The 25,543-nt window shown below is 60.0% G+C and overlaps 2 protein-coding genes across 5 annotated transcripts in view; both read left to right on the top strand.

Annotated features, from left to right (window-relative positions):
- The window catches only part of DNMT3A (DNA methyltransferase 3 alpha), a 44,580-nt gene extending 26,279 nt beyond the window's left edge, over positions 1–18,301 (top strand). For all 3 annotated transcript variants that reach the window (XM_074536310.1, XM_074536309.1, XM_074536311.1), the window contains exons 7-23: positions 2,866–3,081; positions 3,849–4,007; positions 4,519–4,626; positions 5,427–5,583; positions 5,970–6,122; positions 6,213–6,257; positions 7,252–7,331; positions 7,434–7,546; positions 10,067–10,250; positions 11,118–11,202; positions 11,593–11,738; positions 13,448–13,538; positions 13,631–13,779; positions 15,235–15,320; positions 16,335–16,404; positions 16,731–16,849; positions 17,900–18,301. In XM_074536310.1, coding sequence (XP_074392411.1) covers positions 2,866–3,081; positions 3,849–4,007; positions 4,519–4,626; positions 5,427–5,583; positions 5,970–6,122; positions 6,213–6,257; positions 7,252–7,331; positions 7,434–7,546; positions 10,067–10,250; positions 11,118–11,202; positions 11,593–11,738; positions 13,448–13,538; positions 13,631–13,779; positions 15,235–15,320; positions 16,335–16,404; positions 16,731–16,849; positions 17,900–18,041 — 2,103 coding nt within the window. In that variant the 3' untranslated portion in view covers positions 18,042–18,301. The remainder of the gene's footprint in view (positions 1–2,865; positions 3,082–3,848; positions 4,008–4,518; positions 4,627–5,426; positions 5,584–5,969; positions 6,123–6,212; positions 6,258–7,251; positions 7,332–7,433; positions 7,547–10,066; positions 10,251–11,117; positions 11,203–11,592; positions 11,739–13,447; positions 13,539–13,630; positions 13,780–15,234; positions 15,321–16,334; positions 16,405–16,730; positions 16,850–17,899) is intronic.
- Positions 18,302–20,394: 2,093 nt separating this feature from the next.
- Positions 20,395–22,040, top strand: LOC141728403 (uncharacterized). Of its 2 annotated transcripts, XM_074536324.1 has the most exons (3): positions 20,395–20,910; positions 20,941–21,009; positions 21,041–22,040. In XM_074536324.1, the coding sequence occupies exons 1-3, from the start codon at positions 20,808–20,810 to the stop codon at positions 21,787–21,789; spliced, it is 921 nt and encodes a 306-aa protein (XP_074392425.1). In that variant the 5' UTR covers positions 20,395–20,807; the 3' UTR covers positions 21,790–22,040. The 2 variants fall into 2 exon arrangements, with proteins under 2 accessions (XP_074392425.1, XP_074392424.1); XM_074536323.1 differs by having other exon boundaries at positions 20,395–20,879; positions 20,941–22,040.
- Positions 22,041–25,543: the final 3,503 nt, after the last annotated feature.

Here is a 25,543-nt window from a genome sequence, read left to right as displayed (position 1 = left end):
CGAGGGGTTAGGAATGGGAAAAAGGGGAATGAGGATGGCGGGGGAGGCAAGGACAGGGAATGGGGTGGAATGGGGATGGGGATGGGGAGGGAGGTGGGATGGGGATGGGGCAGAGGATGAGGATGGGGCAAGGGAGGGGGTGACAATGCAGGTGGAAATGAGGGTGGGGGTGAGGCAAGGACAGGGACTGGGGATGAGGCAGGGACTGGGGATGGATGGAATGGGTTTGGAGATGGGGTGATAATGCAGGTGGAATGAAGAGGGAGATGAGGGTGGGGGTGAGGCAAGGACAGGGACTGGGGATGGGGCAGGGCCTGCGGCTGGGGATGGGGGCTGGAATGGGGTTGGGGATAGAATGGGGATGGGGATGAGGGTGAGGGTGACAATGCAGGTGGAATGATGATGAGGATGAGGGTGGGAGTGAGGCAAGGACAGGGCTGGGGGATGGAGCTGAGGATGAGGATGGGGGTGGGGGTGGCCCCGGGGCAGAGATCAGAGATCGCTTGGGACAATTGTCCAGCGGGGATACCCGGCCGATGTCCCTTAACGACCGGCGATGGGACATTTCCTGTCCCCCCGGGCAGAGCGGGGCCAGGCGGGACCGGCACCGAGGGGGGCACGGGGTCCTGCTGTGACCCTGCCCGCGACGCGCCGGGTGTCACCGTGTCCTTCGGGCCAGGGCCGCTCGTGTCCCCAAACACGCCAGGTCCCCAAAGCCCCAGCTGGGGGTGGCAGGGCAGGGTCCCGCTGTCCTCCCGGGGGGACATCGCCCTCCCTTGGCACACAAAGGGGACCCGGGGACACCCTGGGGACACCGGGGCTGGCAGGGCCTGTCCTGGGGTGCAGGGACCCCGAGTGTGTCCTGTCCGTACCGGGCCGAACCGGGACAGCGGGGCGGTGCCAGCCCCGGGCCAGTGACTGTGTGGGCTGAACTGGGAACTGTGACCATAGACCAGTGTTTGTACTGGGCTGAACTGGGAACTGTGACCCCAGACCAGTGACTGTATGGGCTGAACTGGGAACTGTGACCAGTGACTGTATGGGCTGAAATGGGCAGAGTGACCCCAGACCAGTGTTTGTACTGGGCTGAACTGGGAACTGTGACCAGTGACTGCACTGGGCTGAACTGGGAACTGTGACCAGTGTCTGTGTGGGCTGAACTGGGAACTGTGACCCCAGACCAGTGACTGTACTGGGCTGAACTGGGAACTGTGACCATAGACCAGTGTTTGTACTGGGCTGAGCTGGGAACTGTGACCAGTGACTGTATGGGCTGAACTGGGCAGTGTGACCCCAGACCAGTGACTGAACTGGGCAGTGTGCCCGCTGTCCATCCCGGGCCAAACCAGGCAGTGTGACCCCAGACCAGTGACTGTACTGGGCTGAAGCAGGCAGTGTGCCCGGTGTCCATCCCGGGCTGACTGGGCAGAGTGCCCGCTGTCCATCCTGCCTGGCCCGGCCGGTGCCCCCCCCCACTCCCAGTCCCCAACTGGTGGCACTGGTGGTGGCACTGGTGACACTGGTGCGGGGGGCGGGGGCGGCTCCCGCCGTGCGGGGCGAGGCCCCCGGGGCGCCGCCGCCCCCGCCCCGTCCCGGCGCTCCGCACAAAGGCCGGGGGGCCGCGGCCCCGGGACAAAAGGCGGCGGGAGCGGCCCCGGGCGTGCGGCGCAACCAGCCCGGAGCGGAGCACGGCCCGTGAGTACCGGAGGGACGGGCCGGCACCGGGGTACCGGCGGGACAGCGGGGTTGGGACGAGGAGCACCGCCACGGGGACTGCGGCCACACCGGGAGGACACCGGGACACCGGGACCGGAGCGCTCGGGGCCGTTCGGCTCCGTTCGGTTCCGTGCCGGGACTCCGCTCGGGTTCGTTCGGTTCTGCTCGGAACCGTTCGGTTCTGCTCGGGACCGCTCGGATCCGTCCCGGAGGCCGCTCGGCTCTCTCCGTTCTGCTCGGCTCCGCTCGGTTCGTCCCGAACCTTTCGGTTCTGCCCGGTCCCTTCGGTTTCGCTCGGTTCCCTTCGGGTCCGGCCCGAGCGCCGTTCGGGTCTGTTCGGCTCCTGTGGGTCACTCCGGTTCCGCTCGGCTCTTTTCGGTTCCACTCGGGCCCTTTCGGTTCCCCCTCGGTCCCGGTCCGGCCCGTGCCCCCCGCGCGCCCCCCTCCCGCCCCCCAGCGCAGCCAACCAGCCGGGCCGGGAGGCACCACGTGACCCGGAGCCCAGACAAAGGGCCGCCGGGCTGACCCGCACCGGCCCGGCCGGCTCCGCGCGTTCCGGCTCCGCGCGTTCCGCCCCGGCCCGGGCCCGGCCGCTCCCGCGGGTACGTGAGCGGCACCGGCACCGGCAGCACCGCGGGCCGGGCCGCACGGGGAGAGCCCGCCGGGGCCGGGGAGCTCCCGGAGAGGGTAACATAGACCGGGATGCGCTGCGAGGACGCCGGGATAATAACAGAGAGTACCGGGATGGGCTCGGGGGTACCGGGATGGGCTCAGGGCATCCCAGGATAAACGCAGAGGTTGCCGGGATGGGCCCAGAGGTCACGGGAGGGTACCGGGAGAAGCACCGAAGGTACCGGGATGGGCTTGGGGGGTACCGGGATAAACACAAAGAGTACCGGGATAAGCACCGCGGGTACCGGGATGCGTGTGGGGGTCACGGGATGGGCTCGGGGGGTACCGGGATAAGCACAGAGGGTACCGGGATGGGCTCGGAGATCCTGGCATGGACCCCAGGGTAAGTTCTGGGGGTCCCGGGGGTCAGCGGGGGAAACTGAGGCACGGGCAGTGGCCGCCATCCCCGCGGCGGGCTCCCCGGGCCCCGATGCCATGCCAAGCCCCGGTGCCATGCGGTGCCATGCCGTTCCCCAGGCCGAGAAGAAGGCCAAGGTGATCGCCGTGATGAACGTGGTGGAGGAGCCGGCGCGGGCCGAGGCGCAGAAGGAGGAGGAGGCCAGCCCGCCCCCCGGGCCGCAGCAGCCCACCGACCCCGCCTCGCCCAGCGTGGCCACCACGCCCGAGCCCGCCGTGGCCGAGGCCGGCGACAAGAACGCCTCCAAGTCGGCCGACGATGAGCCCGAGTACGAGGTGAGGGCCGAGCCATGGGGGGACACTGCAGAGACAGCAGAGACACTGCCAGGCTGTGGGGACACTGCTGAGCCATGGGGACACTGCCGAGCCATGGGGTGACACTGCCAAAGCCATAGGGTGACATTGCTGAGCTGTGGGGGGACACTGCTGAGCCATGGGGGGACACTACTGAGCTGTGGGATGACACTGCTGAGCTAGGGGGATGCTGCTGAGCCATGGGGTGACGCTGGTGAGCCAGAGGGTGACACTGCCAAGCCATGGGGTGACACTGGCGAGCCATGGAGGTGACACTGCCGAGGCATGTGGGGACACTGCCGAGCCTTGGGGACACCACTGAGCCCAGGGGGGGACACTGCCAAGCCATGGGAGGTGACAGTGCCGAGCCAGGGAGATACCACTGAGGCAGGGCAGGGACCGAGCTGTGGGGACACTACCAAGGCAGCAGGGACACTTGCTGAGCCATGGAATGGGACAGTGCCAAGCCATGGGGGGACACTCCTGAGCCATGGGGTGACACTGCTGAGACAGCAGGAACGCTGCTGAGCCATGGGGGGACAGCACTGCCGAGGCAACAGGGACACTGCTGAGCCCAGGAGGTGACACTGCCAAGCCATAGGGACATGCCAGGGCACTCCTCCACCTGTGGAAGCAGCAGCTGCCTCTCCGCGCTGCCAGGACCTGGCCCTGCCTCCACATGGGGCAGGAGGGGAGCCTGGTGGCACCTCTGTGACCCTGCCCTGTCCTGTCCCTGTCCCTGGCCGCAGGACGGGCGCGGGTTCGGCATCGGCGAGCTGGTGTGGGGCAAACTGCGCGGCTTCTCCTGGTGGCCCGGGCGCATCGTGTCCTGGTGGATGACCGGCCGCTCCCGCGCCGCCGAGGGCACACGCTGGGTCATGTGGTTCGGGGACGGCAAGTTCTCCGTGGTAAGGGACATCCCAGGGGGGTGGGGGACACCATTGAGGGATAGGGGACACCCCAGGAGGGTAGGGGACATCATTGAGGGGTAGGGGACACCCCCACCCCAGGAGGGTAGGGGACACCATTGAGGGGTAAGTGACATCCTGGGAGAGGAGGGGACACCATTGAGGAGTAGGGGACACCCCCAGGGGGTAGGGGACACCAGTGAGGGTAGGTGACACCCCTCGGGGCTATCTGGGGTAAGGGACACCCCAGGGGGTTAGGGGACACCATTGAGGGGTAGGGGACACCATTGAGGAGTAAGTGACACCCTGAGGAGGTAGGAGACACCCCAAGGGGATGGGTGACACCCTGGAGTGGTAAGTGCCACCCTTTGAGGGTAAGTGGCACCCCTTGGGGGTATCAGGGGTAAGTGACACCCTGAGGGGGTAGGTGGCACCCCAGGGTGATAGCGGGTGGCAGCAGGTGACAGCGGGTGACACCGTGTCCCCACGGCTGTCTCCTGTCCCTCCCCAGGTGTGTGTGGAGAAGCTGCTGCCCCTGAGCTCCTTCGCCAGCGCCTTCCACCAGGCCACCTACAACAAGCAGCCCATGTACCGCAAGGCCATCTACGAGGTGCTGCAGGTGAGGGGACACTGCCTGGCCCTGGGGGGGACACTGCTGAGCATTGGGGACACTGCCGAGCCTTGGGGGGACACTGCTGAGCACTGGGGACACTGCCGAGCCATGGGAGGACACTGCCAAGCCTTGGGGACACTGCTGAGCCATGGAGGGACAGTGCTGAGCCTTGGGGACAGTGCTGAGCCTTGGGGACACTGCCGAGCCTTGTGGACAGTGCTGAGCCAGGGGGACACTGCTGAGCATTGGGGACAGTGCTGAGCCATGGGGGGACAGTGCTGAGCCTTGGGGGGACACTGCTGAGCCTTGGGGACACTGCTGAGCCATGAGGGGACACTGCTGAGCATTGGGGACACTGCTGAGCATTGGGGACACTGCTGAGCCTTGGTGACACTGCCGAGCCTTGGTGACACTGTGGAGCCCTGGGGACACTGCCGAGCCGTGGGGTGACACTGCCAAGCCATGGGGACATGCCAGGGCACTCCTCCACCTGTGGAAGCAGCGGCTCCCTCTCCACCCTGCCAGGACCCTGCCCTGCCCCACCTGGAGGACTCTCAGGGGGTGTGGGGGACCCCCAAAGGACATGTGTGTGCTCCCTGAGGGGGCTTTGGGGTGTCTGGGATCAGCTGTCTCACACTGGGGGGACCCCAAAGGACATGTGTGCTCCCTGAGGGGGCTTTGGGGTGTCTGGGATCAGCTGTCTCTCATTGTGGGGACCCTGGCTTTGGGGGTCCCGTGTGAGAGCACCCTCGGGGACCCCCGAGGACAGGCCAGTGACACCTGGTGACACCTGCACACCCTCTCAGGTGGCCAGCAGCCGGGCAGGGAAGATCTTCCCCGCCTGCCCCGAGAACGACGAGAGCGACACGTCCAAGGTGGTGGAGATCCAGAACAAGCAGATGATCGAGTGGGCCCTGGGTGGCTTCCAGCCCTCGGGGCCCAAGGGGCTGGAGCCCCCCGAGGGTGAGCAGGGGCTGGGGACACTCCTGGGGTGGGCAGGGAGGTGCCAGGGGGCTGGGGGGACACACCTGGGTGGTGTGACCCGATGGGCAGACAGGAGTGGGGACACTCACAGGGTATCTATCACCAGGGTGGGCAGGGAGGGCTCGGGGGACACACCTGGGTGGTGTGACCCGATGGGGGGACAGGAGTGGGGACACTCACAGGGTGACACAGGCCTGGGCAGGGGGACACACCCTGGTGGTGTGACCCGATGTGGGGACAGGAGTGGGGACACTCACAGGGTGGCATGGGGCTGGGCAGGGAAGTACCAGGGGACTGGGGGGACACACCTGGGTGGTGTGACCCGATGTGGGGACACTGCTGATGGCCCCACCGGTGACCCCCAGAGGAGAGGAACCCCTACAAAGAAGTTTACACGGAGATGTGGGTGGAGCCCGAGGCCGCCGCCTACGCGCCGCCCCCGCCCGCCAAAAAACCCCGCAAAAGCACAACCCAGGAGAAGCCCAAGGTCAAGGAGATCATCGACGAGCGCACCCGAGGTACCCCCATGCCCACCCTCCTCTCTGGGGGTCCCTCCCTTGGCCCCCCCCAAGCCGGGACAGCCCCCTGACCGTCCCCTGTTCTCCCAGAGCGGCTGGTGTACGAGGTGCGGCAGAAGTGCAGGAACATCGAGGGTGAGTGTGGGGCTGGGCATGCCCTGAGCCACGGGATGGGCTGGGGGGTCTGTCCCTTCCTCTGTGGGCTCAGGGTCTGTCCCTGCCTGCCCAGGTATGGGTCGAGGGTCTGTCCCTGCCTGTCTGGGGATGGGCTGGGGGGTCTGTCCCTGCCTGTCTGGGGATGGGCTGGGGGGGCTGTCCCTGCCTGCCTGGGCACCTCAGGGCACAGGGGATGGGCTGGGGGTCTGTCCCTGCCTGCCTGGGCACCTCAGAGCACAGGGGATGGGCTGGGGGGTCTATACCTGGCGCTCTGTCCCTGCCTGCCTGGGCTGTGGGATCTGTCCCTGCCTGTCTGGAGGGTTTGTCCTTTCCTCTCTGGGCTGAGGGATCTGTCCCTGCCTGCCTGGGTATGGGAGGGTCTTTTTCTGCCAGCCTGGGCACGCCCTGCACCAGGGGATGGGCTTGGGGGGCTGTCCCTGCCCGTCTGGGCACTTCAGGGCATGGGGGACACACAGGGCTGTGGGGCAGCTCAAGGCAGGAAGGCCAGGCTTGTCCCACCCCTCAGCCTGGCTGGCAGAGGGACAGCAGCTGTGAGGTGGCAGTGGCCACCCTGGATGGTGGCAGGGACCCCCAGAATGGTGGCAGGGACCCCTTGGGGCCTGTGGGGTCTGGGGTGGGGTTGGAGGGCACTGGGGGTCCTGCCTGCTGCTGCCAGGGTAGTGCCCAGCTCTGCTGTGACCCCAGCATGGGGTGAGCGTGTCCTGGGGACAGCAGGACAAGGGTCAGGGTGTCCCCAAACTGGGTGGGTGGGTGGGTGCCAGGGCAATGGGTCAGAGTGCTCCACACCGGTGTGGGGTGCCAGGGTGATGGTTTGGGGTGTCCCCATGCCAATGTGGGGTGCCAGGGTGATGGTTTGAGGTGTCCCCACACCGGTGTGGGGTGCCAGGGTGATGGCTCGGGGTGTCCCCACACCGGTGTGGGGTGCCAGGGCAATGTCTCCCCTTCTCCCCAGACATCTGCATCTCCTGCGGGAGCCTCAACGTGACCCTGGAGCACCCTCTGTTCATCGGGGGGATGTGCCAAAATTGCAAGGTACGGGCTGGGGCACGGCCTGGGGGGCTCACGGGGTGTGCCCCACCCCGAGGGGGGGTCCCCAGTGTCCCCAGGCCCCGGTGACACCCCGGCTGTCCCCAGAACTGCTTCCTGGAGTGCGCGTACCAGTACGACGACGACGGCTACCAGTCCTACTGCACCATCTGCTGCGGCGGCCGCGAGGTGCTCATGTGTGGCAACAACAACTGCTGCAGGTGCCAGGGGTGCCCGGGGTGCCAGGGGGTGCCACGGGGCTGGGGGTGCCACGGGGGTGGGCTAGAACCAGGCAGCTCCCACTCCTGTCTGCCATGAGGCTGGGCAGGTTTGGTGTTGGCACATTCCTGCCACGTGCCTCTGGTGATGCCAGTCCTGGTGTGGCACTGGGGGGGTTTGGTGATGTCCCAAACCCTGGGAAGGTTTGGTGGTGCCACAGTTTTGGTATAGGAGTTCAGACAGCCCTGGTTTGGGGCTGGGGTGTTTTGGCAGTGCTGTGGGCTGTGGCACAGGAGCAGATGGGTATGGTGGTGCCAAGGAGGTCCTGGTGGTGCCAGGGAGGTCCTGGTGGTGTCATTGTCCCCATGTCAGGCCTTGATGTCCCAGTCTGGGTAGGATATGGTGATCCCACCATGGTCAGTGATGTCAGTCCTGTGGCAGGTTCTGGTGATGCCAAGTCCTGGTGTGGGAATTCAGTGATGTCATTTTGGAAATGTGGGGAAATTCAGTGATGCCAATAAGGAAATGTGTGGGAATTCAGTGATGTCATTGAGGAAATGTGTGGGAATTCAGTGATGTCAGTAAGGAAATGTGTGGAAATTTGGTGATTTCAATAAGGAAATGTGTGGGAATTCAGTGCCAATAAGGAAATGTGGGGAAATTCAGTGATGCCATTCAGGAAATGTGTGGAAATTTGGTGATGTCAGTAAGGAAATGTGTGGAAATTTGGTGATTTCAATAAGGAAATGTGTGGGAATTCAGTGCCAATAAGGAAATGTGGGGAAATTCAATGATGCTATTCAGGAAATGTGTGGGAATTCAGTGATGTCATTGAGGAAATGTGTGGGAATTCAGTGATGTCATTTTGGAAATGTGTGGGAATTCAGTGATGTCAGTAAGGAAATGTGTGGGAATTCAGTGCCAATAAGGAAATGGGGGAAATTCGGTGATGCCATTCAGGAAATGTGTGGAAATTTGGTAATGTCAGGCAGGAAATGTGTGGAAATTCAGTGATGTCAGTAAGGAAATGTGTGGGAATTCAGTGCCATTAAGGAAATGTGGGGGAAATTCAGTGATGCCATTCGGGAAATGTGTGGAAATTTGGTAATGTCAGGCAGGAAATGTGTGGAAATTCAGTGATGCCAATAAGGAAATGTCCCAGTGTGAGCATTCTGGGCCTCCTGGGCTGTGCCAGTGCCAGTGCCAGGGACTGTCCTGCTGTGCCCAGAGCCCCGTGGCTGCAGATGGCACAGCCCCAGACTCTGTTTCCCCCCTGGCTCCTGCCCACTTTGCCAATGACAGATTCTCAGATGTCTCCTTCAGCAAAGCCATGTATTTGTGGCACAGAAACACAAACACAGCCGAGCTGGTGCCTCTGAGGAGGGATCCCCACTAAAGAACCCCTGGGTTTTGTCCCCTGTACAAATGTCACTGTTCCCCCAGACTCCTCAGCTCCGTGCACCCACCTGGCTGGCAGCCAGCTCTCTTTATCTTTTATCTCCTCTGTTGTGTTATCTGGACTCCTGCTGGCTCTCTGTGTCCATTCTGGGTCACCCTTCCTCATCCTCTTTGTCACTCCAAAGCTCAGCAGCTCAAGCTGGGGCTGCACCCACAGATCAACTCTGCAGCCCAATCTGCATTTCAGACCCATAGCTGGGCCAGATTCATTCACCTCAGCACCAAATCTGGCAGATTTTGTGATAGGCATTACAAAATATCCTAATATCCAGTCCTGATGTGGAGCTAGAGAGGTTCTGGTAGTGCCACAGACCTGGCATGGAAATCGGGTGCTGCCAGTCCTGCTGTGGAGCTTGGCAGTGTTTTGGTGATGCCACAGCCCCAGCATGGGAAGTTCTGGTGTAGGATTTCAGTGGTGCCAGTCCTGCTTTGGGGCTGGCAGGGTTTCTGATGTCCCAGTGCAAGAATGGAAGGATTTTCATGGTGCCACATCCCTGCCATGGGCTGTTGATGATGCCAGTCCTGCTTTGGAATGTTTTAATGATGCCACAGTCCTCCTGTGTAGGGTTGGGAGGTTTTGGTAATGTTCTGGTCCAGATGTGGGAGGTTTTAGTGATGCCACAGTCCTGCCATGGGCTTTTGGGGGATCCCGGGTCTGGTTTGGGGCTGAGGTTTTTGGTGATGCCACAGTCCTGCCATGGGGTTCTGGGTGATGCCAGGTCTGGTTTGGGACTGAGGCTTTTGGGTGGTGCCAGTTCTGGTTTGGGGCTGAGGCTTTTGGTGATGCCACAGTGCTGCCGTGGGGTTCTGGGTGATCCCAGTTCTGGTGTATCATTGAGGTTTTTGGTGATGCCACAGTCCTGCTGTGGGGTTCTGGGTGATGCCAGGTCTGGTTTATGGCTGGGCCAAGCTTTGGCAGTGCCCAGTCCCAGCGCAGAGCTGGGTCTCAGACCAGGGGTGCCAGTGGGCAGGGATTGCCCACTCGTGCCGTGGCACTGCCCACCTCCTGCTGGTGCCCGCCCTGGCAGGAGCCCCGTGCCAACCCTGGGTGCCCCCTGTGCCAGGTGCTTCTGCGTGGAGTGCGTGGACCTGCTGGTGGGCCCGGGGGCGGCGCAGGCGGCCATCAAGGAGGACCCCTGGAACTGCTACATGTGCGGCCACAAGGGCGTGTACGGGCTGCTGCGGCGGCGCGAGGACTGGCCCTCCCGCCTGCAGATGTTCTTCGCCAACAACCACGACCAGGAGTTTGTGAGTGACCCTCCCAGCGACCCCCTGACCTTCCCTGCTGACCCTCTGACCCTCCCAGTGACCCCCTGACCGTCCCTGCTGACCCCCTGACCCTTCCTGCTGACCCCAAGCCCAGCCCCTCCCTGCCCTACTGACCCCCAGCCCCTTCTTGCTGACCCTCCAGGTCCCCCCTGCTGACCCCCAGGCTCCCCCAATGACCCCCCCAGCTCCACCCACTGAACCCCCAGCCCCTCCCTGCCCTGTCAACCCCCTGACCCCCAACCACTGACCCCCAGCCCCTCCCCTCTGACCCCACTGACCTCTCAGCCCTCCCTACTGACCCCCCAGCCCCTCCCCTCCCTGCTGACCCCCAGGTCCCCCTCACTGACTCTCTAGGCCCTCCCTACTGACCCCCAAGCCCTGCCCCACTGACTCCCAGCCCCTCCCTTCCCTGCTGACACCCCCAGCCCCTCCTCGCTGCCCCCCGCCCCAGTGACCCCCAGCCCTGTCCTGTCAACCCCCAGCCCCTCCCCTGACCTCCAGCCCCTCCCCTGCCCCATTGACCCCCCCAGGCCCTCCCTGCTGCCCACCCTGCCCCACTGACCCCCAGACCCCCTCTGCTGACCCCCAGCTCTTCCCCTCCCCACTGACCCCCGGTCCCTCTCACTGACTCCACAGCCCCTCCCTGCTGGCCCCCTGCCCTCCCCACTGACCTCCCAGGCCCCTCCCTGCTGACCCCCAAGTCCTGCCCCATTGAGCCCAGCCTCCCCCAATGACCCCCCCAGCCCCACCCAGTGAGCCCCCAGCCCTTCCCTGCTGACCCCCAAGCCCTTTCCCTGCCCCACTGACCCTCCCAGCCCCCGTGCTGACCCCCTGCCCTGGCTGCAGGACCCCCCCAAGGTGTACCCGCCGGTGCCCGCTGAGAAGAGGAAGCCAATCCGGGTGCTGTCGCTCTTCGATGGCATCGCCACAGGTGGGTAGGGGTCCCTGCCCTGTGGGCCTTGCAGGGCCCCCCCAGGGTGTGTGGGGTGTGTGGGGGGGGTCAGATTGCTGGGGTGAGAGTGGCTGGGGGTCCCAGGCCACGGGGTGTGGGCAGGTCTGGGGGTGTTCCTGTGGGTGTTCATGGGGACAGGTCTGGGGGTGTTCCCTGGACAGGTCGGGGGGTGTTCCTGTGGGTGTTCCCATAGACAGGTCTGTGGGTGTTCCTGTGGGTGTTCCCTGGACAGGTCTGTGGGTGTTCCTGTGGGCACCCCAAGGCTCACACACCAGAAGGGAGAGCAGGAAAGGGTCACCCCTGGTGGGTGGGACAGGTAGGGGACAGGGCTGGGGGCCCTTTGTGACCACTCCCCATGGCTCCCCACAGGGCTGCTGGTGCTGAAGGACCTGGGCATCCAGGTGGACAGGTACATCGCCTCCGAGGTGTGCGAGGACTCCATCACCGTGGGCATGGTGAGGCACCAGGGCAAGATCATGTACGTCGGGGACGTCCGCAACGTCACCCAGAAACACGTAGGTGCCACCCTGACCCCTCCCTGCCACCACTGGGACACTCCCATGGCATTGGGGCAGCCCTTAATGTCACCCAGAAACACGTAGGTGCCACCCTGACCCCTCCCTGCCAGCACCAGGGCATTGGGGCAGCCCTCAATGTCACCCAGAAACACGTAGGTGCCACCCTGACCCCTGCCCTGCCAGCACCAGGACACCCCCAGGGCATTGGGGCACCCCTTGGGGCCAGGGTGGGTGTCAGGGTGTCCTGAGTAGGACCCCATGGTCCTGGTGGGTCCGCTCTGTGAGGGCCCCAAGGAAGGAGGAGCTCCATCTTATCACAAGGCTAATTGATTACTTTATTAAGCTATATTATATATAGTATAGCTTAATAAAATAATATTATATATTATTTAGTAATATAGTAATATAATTACTATAATAGTAAAAATATACTATAATAGTAAAAATATAATAGTATTTTTTATAGTATTACTTTTATTTTACTATTATAGTATTTACTATAATAGTAAAAATATAATAGTAATATAATTACTATTATACTATATTATATACTGTTTTATATATATATAATTCTATATGTCTAAAACTGAACCTGCCAAGCACTCAACCCTGCTCACACTGCTCTGAATCTCATGACTGTCCCCCAGCACACACAAACACACACACATACACATTTGGCCCTGATAGGCCAAGGAATCAAAACACCATCACTGTAGGTAAACAATCTCCATATTGTTCATCATGGGTAGACAGGGAAGCGGACCTGGGATTTTTTATTGGCTTTTTTTTCTTCTTTTTTAAACACATTGATGGATCTTGGGGAATTTTGGTTTTTCTAAGACACCGCACCTGCAGGAGTATAGCAGTGCTGTGAGGGCCCCAATGAGGGGAGAGGAATGGTGCATCTGACTCCATGGATATCAGAAGGCTAATTAATTACTTTATTATACTGTATTATTTTATACATCCAAAACTGAACCTGCCAAGCACTCAGCCCTGCACACACTGCCCAGATGTGCCCGTGTTCACAGGGGTCTGAGGATGAGGGAAGAGACAAGAATGTTGACTCCATGTTTCAGAAGGCTGATTTATTATTTTATCATATATATTACATCAAAACTATACTAAAAGAATAGAAGAAAGGATTTCATCAGGAGGCTAGCTGAGGATAGAAAAAGAATGATAACAAAGGTTTGTGGCTCGGACAGAGTCCGAGCCAGCTGACTGTGATTGGCCATTAATTAGAAACAACCACATGAGACCAATCCCAGATGCACCTGTTGCATCCCACAGCAGCAGATAACCATTGTTCACATTTTGTTCCTGAGGCCTTCTCAGGAGGAAAAACCCTAAGGAAAGGATTTTTCATAAAAGATGTCTGTGACACCCAGAATCTCGTGACTGTTCCCCAACAGTCCCCACACACACACACACACCTGGCCCTGACAGGCCAAGGAAACAAAACTCCATCACTCTGGGTAAACAATCTCCATATTGCATTCTGCTTTTGCACAGACACAGGCACAGCAAATGATAAGAATTGTGTTTTCTTTCTCTGAGGTTCAGACAATGCAAATCCCAGCAATATTCTTGGGAAGAATTGCGCCTTGCTTTTCTGTGTGAAGATGAATGTGGGGCTCCAGGCCACCATCGTGGCTGTGGCAGCACCTGGCTCACCTGGGCTCTCCTTCCTCTCCCTCTTGCAGATACAGGAGTGGGGCCCCTTTGACCTGGTCATCGGGGGCAGCCCCTGCAACGACCTGTCCATCGTCAACCCGGCCAGGAAGGGTCTCTACGGTACGGTAGGAGAGGGCTGGGGCTGCACAGGGGTGGCAGGGGGCTCACAGAGACCCCCAGCCCTTAGCCCAGCCCCTCGTTCCTCCCCACAGAGGGCACCGGGCGCCTCTTCTTCGAGTTCTACCGCCTGCTGCACGAAGCCCGGCCCAAGGAGGGCGACGACCGGCCCTTCTTCTGGCTCTTTGAGAACGTGGTGGCCATGGGAGTGAGCGACAAGAGGGACATCTCGCGCTTCCTGGAGGTCAGTGCCCGCCCCTGCAGCCCTGGGGACACCCAGGTGCCACCCCCACCGTGTTTGGAAAGACAGGAGTCTGCTAAGGAGGGCAGGAGCGTCCCCTGAAATGGAGAGTGTAAACCATCCCCACACCTGCAGGACCCCTAAACTGCTAAGGAGGGCAGGAGTGTCCCCTGAAATGGAGAGTGTAAACCCTCCCCACACCTGCAGGACCCCTAAACTGCTAAGGAGGGCAGGAGCGTCCCCTGAAATGGAGAATGTGAACCCTCCCACCCCTACAGAACCCCAAAACCCCCTCAGACCCCAAAAACTCCCCACTAAGGAGGGCAGGAGCCTCCCCTGAAATGGAGAATGTAAACCCTCCCTAACCCTACAGGACCCCAAAACTCCCTCAGACCCCAAAAACTCCCCGCTAAGGAAGGCAGGAGCCTCTCCTGAAATGGAGAGTGTGAACCCTCCCCACTCCCACAGGACCCCAAAACCCCCTCAGAACCCAAAACTCCCTGCTAAGGAGGGCAGGAAATGGAGAATGTAAACCTCTCCTGAAATGGAGAATGTAAACCCTCCCCACCCCTCCCAATTGCTATAAATTTTAAATTAAGGGGGTCTCAGGCAAAAAATACAGGAGCAGGAAATAACAGTTCTTTAATATGGAAGAAAAAAAAAATCTTCCTGTTTCTGGCACTCATTTGTTGTCCTTTCCCTTTGGGGATACCAGCAAGATTGTGTCACAAATGCTACAGAAAGCATCACATGGAAAGAAAGCAAAGTTCCTCTTTTATTACACACACCCATGTCAACAGCCGCTGTTATAACCCATCCAAATCAAGAACCTGTAGGCAAAATGGAGAAAATTATTGCGTTACAAGAAACTGGAAAAAAAGTGGCAATAGATTTGGAATTGAATGTCCAAAAGGAGAGAGATGGATTTGTTTTACATTTAATCCTAAAGATACAGTTCAGGATTCAGTAAAAAAACAAAAAAGGTAAAAGCAGCACAGCAATCTAACTCTGTATTGACCCCAAAAGGGGTAAAAGGATAAAATAAACAATGGATAAAACATTGTTAAAGGATAAAATAAACAATGCAGGGCACTAAAACAACACTCAGGAGGAAAAATCCTAAGGAAAGGATTTTTCATGGAAACATGTGTGTGACAGTGTCCCACAATCTCCAGATTATATCTGGGTAGCAGTGCTTGGCTCCTCCCTCTGGGTGGGGCATCTCACAGTGGGATGTTTTGGCTCCTATCAGCCATGCAGTGACTTTGAATAGTTATCAAAAGATTGTGGTCACTCAGAGAGAGATAAGGCAAAACTGCCCGCTTGACAAAGATAATCTGTGATGCAGATGGCAATAGAAAACATCTTGCATTGCCATGTGGAGCACACAGCTGCCCAGCCCCACTGGCCCTAAGCCCAGGGATGGGTCTGACCCTTGTCCCTCCTTCCCTCCCTCAGTCCAATCCCGTCATGATCGATGCCAAAGAAGTGTCTGCAGCACACAGGGCACGCTACTTCTGGGGGAACCTGCCGGGCATGAACAGGTGAGCGGGCAAAGCTGAGCCCCTGGGTGCTCTGGGAGGGTGGGCTGCGCTCCTGGGTGCTCTGGGAGGGTGGGCTGTGCTCCTGGGGTGCTCTGGGAGGGTGGGCTGCGCTCCTGGGGTGCTCTGGGAGGGTGGGCTGTGCTCCTGGGGGGCTCTGGGAGGGTGGGCTGTGCTCCTGGGGGGCTCTGGGAGGGTGGGCTGCGCTCCTGGGGTGCTATGGGAGGGTGGGCTGCGCTCCTGAGGGGCTCTGGGAGGGTGGGCTGCGCTCCTGGCTGGCTCTGGGAGGGTGGGCTGCACTCCTGGGGCGCTATGGGAGGGTGGGCTGTGCTCCTGGGGCGCTATGGGAGGGTGGGCTGCGCTCCTGGGGGGCTCTGGGAGGGTGGGCTGCACTCCTGGGGGGCTCTGGGAGGGTGGGCTGCACTCCTGGGTGCTCTGGGAGGGTGGGCTGCGCTCCTGGCTGGCTCTGGGAGGGTGGGCTGTGCTCCTGGGGTGCTCTGGGAGGGTGGGCAGCGCTCCTGGCTGGTTCTGGGAGGGTGGGCTGCACTCCTGGGTGGCTCTAGGAGGGTGGGCTGCGCTCCTGGGGGGCTCTGGGAGGGTGGGCTTTGCTCCTGGGGGGCTCTGGGAGGGTGGGCTGCACTCCTGGACCCTCCCTCAGCCCAGCTGTGCCTCTGGGGGTCCCCTGAGCCTGCTCAGGGCTGGGCAGGAGGAGGAGTCTGACAAAGAGGTGATGGCACACCCTGGAAAGCTGTGGTGGTTCCCCATGGTGGTATCTGGTCCTGTCCCAGCTTCCTTGTGCTGCAGGGGTGGCACTGAGCTGTCCTTTGTGTCCCCTTGGGTGTTGGCTGTGCAGTGGCCACAGATGGGCTCCCACAGCCCATTACCTGCCACACGCCCCCAAAACAGCCGTGGCCACCTTGTGACCCCCACTAACCCTGCCCTGTGCCCACGGTGGGGAGGGGACAGCGTGGGGACACAGTGCTGCCACCCCCTGCCCACCCCATCTCTGTCCCCCAGGCCGCTCGCATCCACCGTCAATGACAAGCTGGAGCTGCAGGAGTGCCTGGAGCACGGCAGGATAGCAAAGGTCAGCCTGGGCTGGGGGTCAGGGGGGCCTGAAGGGGCAGGAGGGGGTCCCAGTGCTGTCAGCAGCAGCCCCTGGGTCATTGGGGTGCAGGATTGGGGTCCCAGTGCTGTCAGCAGCAATCCCAGAGTCATTGGGGTGCAGGATTGGGGTTCCAGGGGGGATCAGTGGGGCTCCCCAGGCTCTCTGGGGTGCAGGATTGGGGTTCCAGGAGGGATCAGTGGGGCTCCCAGGCTCTCTGGGGTGCAGGATTGGGGTTCCAGGAGGGATCAGTGGGGCTCCCAGGGTGGGAGTTGCTCCCCAGCCTGACCAGCCCGTGCCTCTTGCAGTTCAGCAAAGTGAGAACCATCACCACCCGCTCCAACTCCATCAAGCAGGGCAAGGACCAGCACTTCCCCGTGTTCATGAACGAGAAGGAGGACATCCTGTGGTGCACGGAGATGGAGAGGTAGGGGACAAGGAGAGGACATCCTGTGGTGCACGGAGATGGAGAGGTAGGGGACAAGGAGAGGACATCCTGTGGTGCACAGAGATGGAGAGGTAGGGGGACAAGGAGAGGACATCCTGTGGTGCACGGAGATGGAGAGGTAGGGGACAAGGAGGACATTCTGGATGGAGAGGTAGGGGACAAGGAGGACATCCTGTGGTGCACGGAGATGGAGAGGTAGGGGACAAGGAGAGGACATCCTGTGGTGCACGGAGATGGAGAGGTAGGGCAGGTGGGCCTTGGGGCACACACCCCAACCCTGATCTAATGAGACCTTTGCTGCGTTCAGGGTGTCCCCAGCAGGCTGCAGAGGTCCCAGATAGTGCAGTCCTGTTTGGGACAAACTGTCCAAGCTCCCAAGCAGTTCTTAGCCACAGGCAACCTTGGCAAGCTAAAGAGATACCAGTTCTTTTAGCTGATATCAGCTCTTTAGTGATTATCAGCTCTTTGTGATTTCAGCTCTCAGCTTGCTAGGTGCCTTGGACAGAGGCAGGGAGAGAGAGGAGAAGGCTGTGTGGGGTTCCACAGGAGAATTTCCACAAAATTCTTTATTAAATTATTGATTCAATAAAAAATCAATCTTTATTGATTCTTCTGTGAAGGTTCCCAGTGACAGCTCTTCTGCCCAAGCTGGGCAAAACCAGCTCTTTATGTAGGGTACAGGGGGGGTCAGAAATTGTGTCCAATAGCAAGGGTTAAAGGAAAGTGACCTATGGGGTTACAGAGATAAACAAGGGTTAAAGGAAAGTGACTTATGGGGTTACAGAGATTAGCAAGGGTTATGGAAAGGGATCTGTAGGGTTACAGAGATAAGCAAGGGTTATGGAAAGGGATCTATAGGGTTACAGAGATAAGCAAGGGTTATGGAAAGGGATCTGTAGGGTTACAGAGATAAGCAGGGGTCCAGAGGTGGAAGAGGGGCTTCCAGCCCCCTCACCACGACTTGGCATTCCTGTGGAGGCATCCACTGACCCGTCCCTGTCCCCGTGTCCCTGTCCCTGTGTCCCGCAGGGTGTTTGGCTTCCCCGTGCACTACACGGACGTGTCCAACATGAGCCGCCTGGCCCGGCAGAGACTGCTCGGCAGGTCCTGGAGCGTGCCGGTGATCCGCCACCTCTTCGCGCCCCTGAAGGAATACTTTGCCTGCGTTTAGAGATGGGCAGGGACTGGCCACACTCACGGAGCGAGTCGGTAACAAACCCATCCACGCCAAGAGAAGTGACAACACGGAATGAGAGAAGAGTCAGCACCCAGAAGAGAAGACGGGATTTCGCAGCCCGACGGGAACCCAGCACGCGTCTCCCCGAGCGAAAGGGGTCGGTGTCCTCTCCGGAATTTCCCAGGATCAGCTTTAGCTATTTAAAAACAAACAGAAACCACAAGAAGCAAACAAAAACAAAAAAAAAAAAACAACGAAGATGGCGAAAGCAAAACAAACGACAACGAAACGGAAGAAAAAAAAAAAAAAAAGAAGAAGAAAAGAAACCAAAACCTTTTTTTTTTTTTTTTTTGGGTAACCTTTTAATTTTCCGCTCTTTTCTGGCTGGGTTTTCCTGTCGGTTTGGTTTCCACTTCTCGGAGCAGCAGCGGGCGAGACGAGACGCCAGCGCCGCTCTCGGAGAGGGGGAAACGGCAGCGGGAGGAAAGCCCAGCGGGGAGGGAGGCGGAGGAGGCAAAGGAGAGCCTGCTCTGCTCCGAGACCGCTCCGAGACCGCTCCGAGACCGCTCCGCTCCGTCCGCGCCAGCAGCGCCCGGCCGGCCCGGCCCCGGCCCGGCGGCTGAGCCTCGCTCTGTTCCACCAGCACCGCTCTCCGGTGACATGGAGCCGACCCGGCAGGGAGGCCGGGAAAACACACACACACCACACACACACCTTTTCTACAGTATTTTGGGTGCCTACCACACGGGAAACCTTGAAGAGAGCAGATCCTAGAAGCCGCTGTTACCTCTTGTTTACAGTTTATATATATATGATAGATATGAGATATAGATATATATATATATAAAAGGTACTGTTACTACTGTACAACCTGACTTCATAATGGTGCTTTACACAGCGGGGTGAGTCGAGACATCAGCTTCCACGTTGCCTTACGTGCCGGGCCTTTCCGAGCGAGCGGCAGGGCCGGGGCGGCCGGGCGGAAGCGTCTCCATCCCGAGTCATGCAATAACCTTTTTCTGTCCCGAACGGAAGCGCCTCGGCGGTGCCCCCCTGCCCCGCCGGCGCCGCCCCACAGCGTACTGGTGCTCTTCTGCGTACGTGGTGTCCGCCAGGGCCCGTGCCGGCCGTGCCCCGCTGTGCCGCGGGGTGGCACGGGGGCGCCGGCGGGGCAGGGGGGACGCAGCGGTGCCGGAGCGCGGCCGGGGCGCTTCGGGCATGGCGCGGGGATGGCCGCGGCTCCCGGACCCTGCCTGGTGCTACATCCGCGGGGCCGGGCTGGCGGCAGGAGGGCGATGCCCCGGCGAGCCGGGAACGGGACCCCCGGCGGCGGCACCGCGGCCACCACCGGGCCATCGCTCCCCTGCCCGCGCGCGGTTCGGAGCGGCGAGCGCGTCCCCTCGGTGCCGCCGGGGTGATGATGATGGCAGTGGCAGTGTCCCCTCGGTGCCGCCGGGGTGACGATGATGGCAGTGTCCCCTCGGTGCCGCCGGGGTGATGGTGATGGCAGTGTCCCCTCGGTGCCGCTGGGGTGATGATGATGGCAGTGGCAGTGTCCCCTCGGTGCCCACCAGGGTGACGATGATGGCAGTGGCAGTGTCCCCTTGGTGCCGCTGGGGTGATGATGATGGCAGTGGCAGTGTCCCCTCGGTGCCCACCAGGGTGACGATGATGGCAGTGGCAGTGTCCCCTCGGTGCCCACCAGGGTGACGATGGAGGCAGTGGCAGTGTCCCCTCGGTGCCCACCAGGGTGACGATGGTGGCAGTGGCAGTGTCCCCTCGGTGCCCGCCAGGGTGACGATGGTGGTGGTGGCAGTGTCCTCTTGGTGCCCACCAGGGTGACGATGATGGCGGTGGCAGTGTCCCCTCGGTGCCGCCGGGGTGATGATGATGGCGGTGGCAGTGTCGGTGCTGCCGGGGTGATGATGATGGCAGTGGCAGTGTCCCCTCGGTGCCGCCAGGGTGATGGTGGCGGCGGTGGCAGTGTCCCCTCGGTGCCCGCCGGGGTGACGATGGTGGCAGTGGCAGTGTCCCCTCGGTGCCCACCAGGGTGACGATGGTGGCAGTGGCAGTGTCCCCTTGGTGCCGCCGGGGTGACGATGGTGGCGGTGGCAGTGTCCCCTTGGTGCTGCCGAGGTGATGATGATGGCAGTGGCAGTGTCCCCTCAGTGCTGCCGGGTAGATGGTGGCGGCGGTGGCAGTGTCCCCTCAGTGCCCGCTGGGGTGACGATGGTGGCAGTGGCAGTGTCCCCTCGGTGCCCGCCGGGGTGACGTGGCACGGCGGCGGTGGCAGTGTCGGTGCTGGCGGCCGGAGCCGCGGTGGGAGCGGAGCAGGTGCTGGCAGTGCTGCGGTGGATGGATGGTGCTACGCTCCGGGGCAGGCACTGGTGCTAGGGCGCGGGGAGCTCCCGGGGCCGTCGCTGTCTCTTCTCTAACTGTGAAAGGTGCGGGCCCGGGGCCGCGCTCGCTGCGGGGTGCTGGCTAATGGCAGCGAGCCGCGGCCCGAGCCCCCGAGGTGCTGGGACCGACGGCGGCGAGGGGCCCCCGCTCCCCTCCCTGCTGGTGCTACTGGGGGCTGGGGGCCCCTCTGCGTGCGGGGGGCACGGGGAGCTGAGCTGGCACAGGCCTGGCTGTGCCGGGGAGTGAGGGTGGCAGGCAGAGGGCACAGCATGGCACAGCATGGCACAGGACCGCTGCACCGGGCACGGGTCCTGCCTGCCTGCTGCTGTCTGAGCCCGTGAGCCCGTGTGTGGGGCTGGCATGGCCCCGGGCATCCTGTGTGGGGCACAGTGGGCACTGCGGGTCCTGCATGGCTCTGCAGCACTGCTGCAGGTCCTGCATGGCTCTGTGCCCCTGGCTGTGGGTCCTGCATGGATCCACTGCACTGCTGCAGGTCCTGCATGGCTCTGTACCCCTGGCTGTGGGTCCTGCATGGATCCACTGCACTGGCTGTGGGTCCTGCGTGGCTCTGTGCCCCTGGCTGTGGGTCCTGCATGGATCCACTGCACTGCTGTGGGTCCTGCATGGCTCTGTGCCCCTGGCTGTGGGTCCTGCATGGGTCCATGGTGCTGCCTGTGGGTCCTGCACAGTCCCACAGCCCTGGGTGCTGGTGCTGCATGGCCCTGCAGCGCTGACTGCAGGCCCTGCGTGGCCTCGCCGTGGCAAATGCAGGGCCTGCACGGCCCTGTGGCACTGGGTGCTGATCCTGCATGGCCTTGAGGTGCTGGGTGCTGGTCCTGCACGGCCCTGCGACGTTGTCGGCAGGTCCTGCACGGCTCTGTGGCACTGGGTGCTGGTCCTGCAGCTCTGGGTGCCGGTGCTGCCCGGTGCTGCCCGGTGCTGCCCGGTGCTGCAGGTTCTGCACGGCCCCGCGCTGGGTTTGGGGGTCCCAGGGACCCCCGGGGCCAGCCCGGCTCAGCCCAGCCCTGCAGCTCTTCCTGGGACCCCCTGGCCCTGCTGCACCTTTGGGGGCTGGGTCCCAGCAGGTGCTGCAGCGTTGGCACGGCCGGTGCCGGTTCCGGTGCTAGTTTCGGTGCCGGTTCCGGTGCCAGTGCTGGTGCCGGTTCCGGTGCCAGTGCTGGTGCTGGTTCGGTGCTGGTGCCGGTTCTGTGCCGGTGCCAGTGCCAGTTCTGGCGCCAGCTCTGGTGCCGGTTCTTGTACCGGTGCCGGTTCTGGTGCCAGTACCGGTTCTGCGCCAGTACTGGTGCCCGTACCTGGGCCAGTTCCGGTGCCGGTTCTGTGACGGCTCCAGTGCCAGTTCTGTGCCAGTTCTGGTGCCAGTACCAGTTCCATGCCAGTTCCGGTGCCGGTTCTGGTGCCAGTACTGGTTCTGTGCCGGTTCTGGTGCCAGTACCCGGTTCTGTGCTGGTTCTGGTGCTGGTACCTGTGCCGGTACCGGTGCCGTTCTGGCACTGGTTCTGGTGCCAGTACCGGTTCTGTGCCAGTTCTGTGCCGGTTCTGGTGCCAGTACTGGTTCTGTGCCGGTTCTGGTGCCGGTTCTGAGCCAGTTCTGATGCCAGTTCCGGTGCCGGTTCTGTGCCAGTTCTGGTGCCAGTTCCGGTGCCGGTTTGTGCCGGTTCTGTGCCAGTTCTGATGCCAGTTCCGGTGCCGGTTCTGTGCCGGTTCCGGTACCGGCGCCGTGGGAAGCGGGTTCCTGCCGGAGCAGGTGCCGGCGGCGGTGGGACCGTGGGGATGCCTGGGGCGAGAGTTCAGTTTTTAACCAAGTACCCGACTCACGTCTTTTTTTAAACAAAACCAACCAGACAAATTCTGTTGCACAGCCCTAGATGAAAACTCAAAAACAACACAGCAAGGCCTGAATTCCTTAAGATCCGCCGAGGGAGTGGGGACAAACACGGTGCTAAAACATTTTATTAAAAATATATATTGTTAAATTAAGTCTGCTGTCTGGACAATGACTGTTTTGTTTCTCGTAGTGGAGTTTCAAAGAGCACTATTATTTTACTCTTATATATTATTATTAAAAAAAAAAAACAAAAAAGAAAAAGGCATTTTAACTTTGTACTTGAAAACTAAATGAGAGATTTCATGTGTTTTAGCCTAGACATTGAAGTAGCTGACGCTTAACTATTTGTGGGAATCATGTACTCATCATCCCGAGGAATACGCTGTAGAGCTGGTACCCTCCTTCCTCCCTCCCTTCCTCTTCCTCCTCCTCTTCCTCCTCCCTTTGATTTGGCTCCGCCGCCACATTCCCGGCGCCGCCGCGGCCGCCCCGGCTGCTCTGCCCGCCCTTCTCTCCCCCCACACCCCGGTTTATTTTCTATTCTCTCTCTCGGTTCGTTGCCCCCTGTTTTTTTGTTGGTTTGTTTTTTTAGGGTCGCTTCTCTATTTATTGCCGCTGAACTGTGCATTTCACGGCCGGAGGTGCCGCGGGCGCCCGGCGCTGTTGTATCTGTGTGAGTATTGCTCGTGACATAGCTGTTCTGAACTAATAAAGGTCAATGCGTGCAGCAGATGTAGAAAGTCTGTCCGTCCCGCTTCCATCCCATCCTCCTTTTCTTTTTTTTTTCTTTGGTGCCCAGAAGAGTATAATACAGACGAGCTCCTTTCTAATGTACTTGTGCTGGAGAACACTTGAATAAATGTCCTGTTTTGTGCAAAAAAAAAAAAAGAGAAAAAAAGAGGAAAAAAAAAAAGAGAGGAAAAAAAAAAAAAACACCTCTGTGTGGTTGTGTGGTCTGTGGGGCGTGGGTGGGGTGTGGTGGGTGGGGACGTCCAGGTGCTAAAGGGGTCCTGGTGATAGTGTGGGGTCCTGGCAGGTCCTGGTGCCTTTGGGGATTGTGGGGGCAGTGGGGTCCCAGCGCAGGTGCTGAAATGCAAAGCTGTGGTGGAGTCACAGGGTGTGGGGGGCCCTGGCAGGAGGTGGGATTGGGTGATGGTGGAGCCCTGGGGTCCCCGTGGGTGTTTGGGGGTCCCCGTGGGTGTTTGGGGGTCCCAGCCCTGAGGTGCCTGTGTTCCCAATGAGTAAAGGGCTCCCAGGGGTCTCAATCCCAGGTGTGGGAGCTCTGGACGGTGCCCAGCTCCCTTGGGCACTGGGGGCATTGGCTGGCACAGCCCGGGGGTGGGGGTTGAATGGGCACCCCCATTTCTGCCATGTGAGCTGTGGGTCAGGAAACTGCCCCGTGCAGCTCCTGCCTCAGTTTCCCCTGCAACTGAGGCCCCAGTGCCAGCCCCAAGGTGGTGGGACCTTCATCCAGGTGATGAAGGACATGGGGTGGGCAAGCAGTGTCGGTGACAGGTGTGACAGGTGTGACAGCCTGGGGAGCTGTGCCATGCTAGGGGGGGTGGCACAGGGCACTGCCAGGCTCCCAGGGCTGTGGTGACCTCACAAAGCACAGAAAAGCCCAGTGCTGGTGCTGGGCTGGGGCATGGAGGGATTCAGGAGCAGCCCTGGGAGAAGATGTGGGAAATGGAATTACAGAAAATGTTCAAAATTTGATAGAAGGTTCACGTAGGTTTACATACAGATGTATGTCAACTCTGAGATCAGAGATGTTGACTTAGAAATGTTATGGAATAAGACAGATGTTGAGAGATAAATCGAACTAGAAATAAGTTTTAAAGGATGGTCTTGTAACTAAGATTAGATACTTTGGAGAAATAGAACTATGAAAGATGTATTACCCCACGAGGGGGGATTTTAGATTATTAGTTTTAAGGTATTTACAGTGTGGTGTGGCTAAAACTGACAGGCCAAGAAATGCTTGTAGTGTAATTAGGAAATCGTTGCTGCACTGTCAGGGCCACAGAAGGGAGGAAATTCTGACAGGAAGGTTCCAGGCCTGGGAGAGGCAAGGTCTGGGTTTAACGTGTGGGGACAGCATTTCCCCACTGTGTGAGGGGAGCAGCAGGCACAAACACCAGCCCAGGACAGGCACTGCAGCTGTGGCCACCCCAAAGGTGCCTGGTGGGCACCTGACCTGGGGCTGCACACACTGGTGCTGCTGTGGGGAAGGTAAATTCAATAATGTCTCACCTGTGTGGAAGGTAAATTCAATAATGTCTCACCTGTGAGGAAGGTAAATTCAATAATGTCTCGCCTGTGGGGAAGGTAAATTCAATAACGTCTCACCTGGGGTGGGCTAACTGTTGGGGCAGATGGAGCAGGAAAGCCTTATCAATATGATTGTCTGGCAAAAGGTTTTGAGAATATGGAAACTGTAAGTGAGATTGAAATGAAAGCAAGCTGTGAGATCCCTCAGTTACTGAACAAAGGGAAAACAATGGTGTGGCCAGCTGAAGGTGATCCCCTTTTGATGGAACAACACCCTCTGCTTGCAGACAGGCCCAAGGGTAAGAGCAGACCCTGCAGCTTGGCAGAAAGGCCCAAAGAGGAGTTTTTAGGGTTAAAAATGTAACACAGTGTGGTAATGTAGTGATTCTTATAGGCTGCATCGAACTGCTGTAGGATTTGTGTATTGTACTAGATTGGTTAGTGAGAATTAGAATATTCAACCCAGAGAAGATTTGTTGTATTGTAATGGGACCTCACTCTCTTAGCTCTTAGCTCTTGCCTTTTACTCTCTTACCCTTTTACTCTCTTGTGCTTTTACTCTCTCACCCTCCCATCCTCTCTGCCCCTCTCTTGTCAGTCCTGCCCCAGCTGTGGCTGCAGCTCCAGCAGGGCCCTGCACCCAGGCCCTGTGCAATGAACCCCAAATCCCAGCAGGGCCCTGCACCCAGGCCCTTTGCAATGAACCCCAAATCCCAGCAGGGCCCTGCACCCAGGCCCTCTGCAATAAACCCCAAATCCCAGCAGGGCCCTGCACCCAGGCCCTTTGCAATGAACCCCAAATCCAGCAGGGCCCTTTGCAATAAACCCCAAATCCCAGCAGGGCCCTTTGCAATGAACCCCAAATCCCAGCAGGGCCCTGCCCCCAGGCCCTTTGCAATGAACCCCAAATCCAGCAGGGCCCTTTGCAATGAACCCCAAATCCCAGCAGGGCCCTGTACCCAGGCCCTTTGCAATGAAC

This window comes from Zonotrichia albicollis, chromosome 3 (assembly GCF_047830755.1).
Source record: "Zonotrichia albicollis isolate bZonAlb1 chromosome 3, bZonAlb1.hap1, whole genome shotgun sequence".
Lineage (NCBI taxonomy): Eukaryota > Metazoa > Chordata > Aves > Passeriformes > Passerellidae > Zonotrichia > Zonotrichia albicollis.
This window is presented reverse-complemented; position numbering and strand designations above follow the sequence as displayed.